This window comes from Cornus florida, unplaced genomic scaffold (assembly GCF_030987335.1).
Source record: "Cornus florida cultivar Cherokee Brave unplaced genomic scaffold, ASM3098733v1 CherokeeBrave_3.0.0_Hap2_Chr03, whole genome shotgun sequence".
Lineage (NCBI taxonomy): Eukaryota > Viridiplantae > Streptophyta > Magnoliopsida > Cornales > Cornaceae > Cornus > Cornus florida.
Window position 1 is genome coordinate 57,034,630 of NW_026775573.1, and position 6,051 is coordinate 57,040,680.

The window sequence follows — 6,051 nt, forward strand, 5'->3', positions numbered from 1 at the left end:
TTGTTCGGACAGATATTTGAAAACCTTAAACCATGTAATTTTCACAAAGGCAAAGTTAGAAAGGCCGAAGTTCAATGTTATCGAATACTGATTGATTAAGAAGTTACATAAGGATAATATTGTTATAAACCGATAAAATCAAGAAGACCTTGACAATTCGAGTATAAATCTATTGGTACCATATCTCTGGATTTTCAGCTGTTGAATGTGGTGGTGGAACCCACCTAATAGATGATCAAAGAACTAGGAGACCCTAGGGTACGGTATCCTTGGGGTAGTTTTGTCATCTTATGCAGGGTACATATGAGGAGTGTTAAAAACGTTAGGGTGTGTTCAATTACATGAAATTGGAGCCTTAGAATTGAAATTAAAATTAGAATTGCTGGAATTGAATGGAAAAAAATTAATTAAAAAAATTGAACCAAAGGTTTACAATTCCAAAGCTCCAATTTAAACACAGCTTAATACATTCAATGCAAATTTTGGGACAATGGTAAACAAGACTATCTTCCCCTGTTCCCAAGACTAGCTTATGTAGTCGGTAAATCACTGCACTTGGTAGTGTTTACACTTCTGTAGTCATAACAAGAAATTGCTTGTAAGTTAGTTGTACATAACTGTGTGTGTGTGTGTGTGTGTGTGACTAACAAAAATGGAAGAGAACCAAGTCTTTCATCTACCCTTCAAATTCCTAACTACTCACACCCATAGAAGCTTGTAAGTGGCCAATGTCTTCCATGACCACGCTCGGATCTTCTTCCTCTTCTACCCTTAAAGATAAGCGTGCAGACGAACATGTTATTCGATAAAAATTTCTACATGCTTGGGGAGGAGTTCTTCAATTTCAACTTTCATGTTCGAGTTAGATAGTCCCTTCTTTAATCCACCTTTGACAACCATGACATCCACCAAAAAATTCGCCAAAACAGGCCGGTGGTCAGAAAATCGGATTTCGCGGCGTACATAAGACAGTAGCTTTATCCCATTTCCATGCCACAGTATTCTGTCGCACCTGCAGTGTTTTAAATACTCAAATTTACATGTAGTAGTGTGCATTTCAGTTCTAAATAATATATATATATATATATATATATATATATATATATATATATTTGTGGCCATAAGCGTACCATGCCGGAGTTCTCCTTTTATCCTTCGAGTTTATAGTGTCCCCTGCATAAGTGTCCGAGTTGTAGGAGTATTTGTATGTAGGTGCAAAGTAGATCTTTCCTTCTTTCCATCCCTTGAATACTCGCCCAGCTTCCATTTCCATCTTGAGCTATCAAAACAAGAAAGCCAAAAGCTCAACGGAAGTCCTTTTAAGAGACCTTGATTGTGTTCAAATTAGAAGGAAAAACATATATAACCAGTTATATAATTAGCAAATGAGGAACACAAGGGCTTGTAAGTTGTAACAAGAAGAAGAAAAGAAGGAAAAATCATAGAGTTGCTCAGACAACAAACAAAACTAAATTTACCACAGTTCGTAAAATGGACCAAGTCCAATTTATCATTTGATTAATAGTGGGAATCCAAGAAAAAAATATATATGTTAGAGTTCCTCGTCAATTGCATATATTTCTCAATTTATCCATGGATGAGGTAAACTACCTGATCCTTGCCAAGAAGGGTATCCCATTTGTTCTCCACTAGAAGTTTTTTCGTGTCAGAATAGCTCAAAGCAATCCGGTAGTTTAAATCTCCTAACCAAATGATCCGGCTGCCACCAATTTTTCAGACAGTATAAAATTAGAAAGTCATATACAATAAGTTTACTAGTATTCAAAAAATGCAATGAAAAAGAAATTACAGAGAACTGCAAATGAAATGTTTCTTAATGAAATTCAGAGAAGCTCACTCGTGTTCTAGAATTTTTTCGGGTATCTTATTATTAGGTGTTCTGCATATCTTTGGAAACTGTGTGTTTCTGAGTGTCTCTATAACGTCCGAATTTCTTCTAAGCTCATCCCCTTCTTTCTCCCCCGACGCCAAGTGACTGCAAACAAAACAAAAGCTTGTTTGGTGGATTGACATACTCACGGAGATACACCCCTGCAATCCAACCAAAAAGAAGAAAAAAATTACAATAAAGATGTTAACCATATCTCATCTCCGAGCATCACAAGAAAAGCTTGTTTGGTGGATTAACTCTGTATGTATACATAGTGTACAATTTTCCATCTCATCTAACTATAAAATCTTACCTTGTTCCCAAGGCAGCCCATGATCCCGCGACTGGTGTAAGAAGTTCTCAAGTGCCCTATGTGAGGGATTAGTTCGTTCCTAACCCAAACAGTAACAAAGATTCCCACCATCTGCTTGCTAACTACAAGGCTATAACTCATCTGGTTAGTACTAGAGGGACCGGTGATTCCCTCATCATCAGAAGAGGAGTCATTTTCACTAATATTCGACTCTTGCCATTTAGAACATGAATCTTTACTATACTTCCTTTCCAAGAAGTCTAAAGTGCAGTTGCAACTCTTAAGCATCCTTGCATTCTCGCCCCTGAATATTTTAGTTGCTGCTTTGAGGGAAGTCTTTTGAAAGAATAGCGAGCTGCCAATAGCAGAGTTGGGCTTTGGACTTCCCCGAACCAAAGGCTTGATGCCAAAAGAGGAAATTGTTTTGCTGTTGGTCCGACCATTGGTAGATTGATTCAAGGAGTTGCTAATTAAAGATAGCCATTTCGCTGCCGTTCCATTATCTTCTATAACTAACACATTCCCAGCATTCAAGGGGACTATTTCCTGAAAGCTGGTAATTACAAAGAACAAAAATTGATACAAATGAAAATCAGTATGCAAAAATATGACGCTATTATAATAGAACATACTGAAATCTAAGATTATAATGACAAACATCTTAAATACGAATATACTCTACATAACAAGAATACTTCTATTCTAAGTTGGATGCACAATTCATATAAAAACCAGACAAAATTTAACCCATCAACGCCTGAATTACAGTTCATATGTTTTGAGGTCACCATGTTGGACATCTTGATATTCCATGGTTAGTGCTCACCATTTTAGGTAAGCTACATGAAAATAATTGGAAAAAATGAATTTCTTTTGCACCATGTCATTTAAATAGATAAAAGCAATCAAACTTATAAGAACAACAATAGTGATCTGAGTTCAGGATAATTTTATTTATTTATTTATTTTTATTTTTTAGTTTTTGCATTGAAGGGAGTTGGTTGTTCCTGTATTTCTTGCAAAATACACACACACAGACACAGAGAGAGAGAGAGTACCCCAAAATGTATATATCCGACGGATCTCGGACCTGAAGAAATTGATCGAGATCAAGGCCACTATCAGGAGGGGATTGCCCTCCTACATTCCATGTCGCAACAAAAACACTATAGAAAAAAGTAAAAACATAAGCATGACTGTGTAGCAAAATAGAGGAAAATAAAGAAACTAGAACCATAATATTTCTTTGCCTCATTACCGTAAGGACTGAACTTCTTGAACAATCGGCATTGGATGTCCTAGGCCACGAAAAAGCGGACTCTCAATCCCTGTAAGGGGCTGTGATTCTGCAAACAAGGATAGAAGGAAAGCAAAGAAAAGGTTAGGAGAATTGTAGAATTTTCCGAAAGTTTTAAGCTATTGAACTTAAAAAACTTTCCTTGAGAAATCTTCTCAAAGCTATTCAAAATCAACCGCTATTCTCAGTGAAAAACAAGAATTTATAGAAGTGAAGAAAGAGATGGTACAAGAAAAACCGAATACAGCTAATAAATTATATACTGAGAAATCTTCTCACAGCTATATTCAAAATCAACCACTATTCTCAGCAATAAACAAGAATTTATAGAAGTGAAGAAAGAGCCGGTACAAGAAAACCGAATACAGCTAATAAATTATATATAAGAACAATGGATACCATTCTTGCTTGCTTTCGAACAATGGATAAGAAGTTGAAACAGAACATATTCTTAACTTTACACCAACTTGCAATGTTGCTATTCCCCATATAAAATATCTGTTGGCATATCCTTTTACAAGTCCATTTCCCACATTTGTGTGTGAGAGAGAGGTGGTCAATACAATGTCCAATTCTCCAATTCTGTACATTTTTCTAGTAAGAATGTGTCAAAGATCTGTTCATTTAAAGCAAAGGATATATGTGTAGTACTCACCTGAAGAATCAAACGAGTCTTTGATAGTCTTCATTCCTTTACTCTTTGTGGCAAAAATCTTTTTAAAGAGTGACTGCAATCACAGGCAATCGAAATGAACAGAAACAAATGTAACAAACACAAAAGGAAACAAAAGGAAAATCCCTAAAAGAGAAAATTCTGACAGAATATATACATACATATAATATATATATATATATATATATATATATGTTGTGTTTGGAAACACAACAACTGCACCCTGAAATTGGAACCAGAAGAAATTAGTTTCATTTCAAGACACTGATTCGGTGCTCCAGTGTTCTCAAATTCTGACTGTTTGATAGCTTTCTCAACACTGTTTTATGTTTCTAGAGTTCCTAAAAATTGTTTTTAAACTATCAACCAAACAGATCCAAAAGCTTGGAAACTTGAAATACAATTACCTTCTTCATTACCTCGATTATTGGAGTCATATTCGGAATCACAATTTCTTCAGGATTGGTTCTGATCTTAGACTTCTCAATCGTCATAAACTGAAATATACAGCAAAAATTGATTGGAACCCCCAATAAAATATATTTACAAAAAGAAAACAATCAACAAAATGAATTCAACAATGGAAAACATAAAAAATAAAAAAATAAATTCATCACTCACATTCCATGGGAAATTATTGTCACTTCCTTTGTCATGGTGAAGAACATTCATATAAAATATGAACTGCAAACGTATAAAAATAAAAAAAGACTTTGAACATGTCTATATTATAAAAACACCGACTGCGAGAATTCAACAAACAGACTACCGGCAAAAACCCACATGGTTTTATTCGAGAAGGTCAACTGCCTAGTGCCTATATAGACGCACACACATATCAATATATATATATATATGTGAAAACTCTACAAAAATAATTTATGGAATTAGCAAATATATCTTTGACTGTCGTCAATTACAATGAGAGTCGGAGTTTCCAAACTGAGAGGAAGATTTGCGGGCACAAGTGTTCTTTCTCTTTCTATACACACACACACACACACATATATATATATTGAACAATCAGAGAATATTGACATACAATCTGGAATGTGTCTTCGGAATTCAGACCCCGGCTCATGGGAAAATGCTGTTTTTCGTCTGGCCTTTGTTTTTGTTTTTGTTTGTCGATTCTTATTTTGATTTTTAATTTTTATTGGTAAAGATCGTCAATTTTATATACCATCTCTCTTGCGCTGTGTGTGTCTTTTGTACTTGGACAGACTGTCTTTTAAATTGTTTATGATAGTCAAAGTCTATGTGATGCTGCTTCATGTTAAAGTTTGAGTCAATGAGAGCTTGAAAGGTGGAGCCTGTTTTGGGAATTGCATTTCAATCCTTTAAAAGGGCTTTTAATTTAAAACATTTTTGTGTTTTATGTAACGGTTCATTAATTCTCGAACCGAAGTGATTACTGATTACTAACACTCACCAATAATAAAGAAAGAGTAAAATATTTAAGAATAATGTTTGTCTTAGGCCATGTGAGAAGGAACTTCATTCTTATGATGAGGTGATCCAATAAAATATCAATAAGTATTTAAATTTTAAAAGAAAAAAAATGATGACTACAGGCAATAGAAACTAATACTTTTCTCTTTCTCCCTCAAGTAGCATTATTTATTATTTCTGTTTTTGAATTTAAAATCAAACATTGTTCTGAAAATATATATATATATATATATATATATTAGATCGACATCTTTCAGTCATATATGAGAGTTGAGACAAATAATCACTATAAATTTATGAAAATTTATATATATCATGAATTCATTTTTAGCCACCTATTTTTTTTTTTTTTTTTTTTTAGGATTTTTCGTTGATATAGAAATTATTATTATTATTATTATTATTATTATTATTATTTTTCATCC

General features: G+C 33.9%; 1 protein-coding gene across 3 annotated transcripts; it reads right to left on the minus strand.

The window, feature by feature from the left end:
• Window positions 1-411: 411 nt before the first annotated feature.
• LOC132300589 (type I inositol polyphosphate 5-phosphatase 10-like) lies at window positions 412-4,941 on the minus strand. Of its 3 annotated transcripts, XM_059797751.1 has the most exons (10): window positions 4,796-4,941; window positions 4,594-4,671; window positions 4,157-4,229; window positions 3,463-3,550; window positions 3,263-3,370; window positions 2,205-2,757; window positions 1,859-2,052; window positions 1,612-1,720; window positions 1,131-1,279; window positions 412-1,012 (listed from the first exon to the last, which is right to left on the minus strand). In XM_059797751.1, exons 1-10 carry the CDS (start codon window positions 4,844-4,846, stop codon window positions 799-801), a joined length of 1,617 nt encoding a protein of 538 aa, XP_059653734.1. In that variant the 5' UTR covers window positions 4,847-4,941; the 3' UTR covers window positions 412-798. The 3 variants fall into 3 exon arrangements, with proteins under 3 accessions (XP_059653734.1, XP_059653735.1, XP_059653736.1); XM_059797752.1 differs by lacking the exons at window positions 4,157-4,229; window positions 4,594-4,671; window positions 4,796-4,941 and adding an exon at window positions 3,781-3,862; XM_059797753.1 differs by lacking the exons at window positions 4,157-4,229; window positions 4,594-4,671; window positions 4,796-4,941 and adding an exon at window positions 3,765-3,849.
• Between the last annotated feature and the right edge of the window lie 1,110 nt (window positions 4,942-6,051).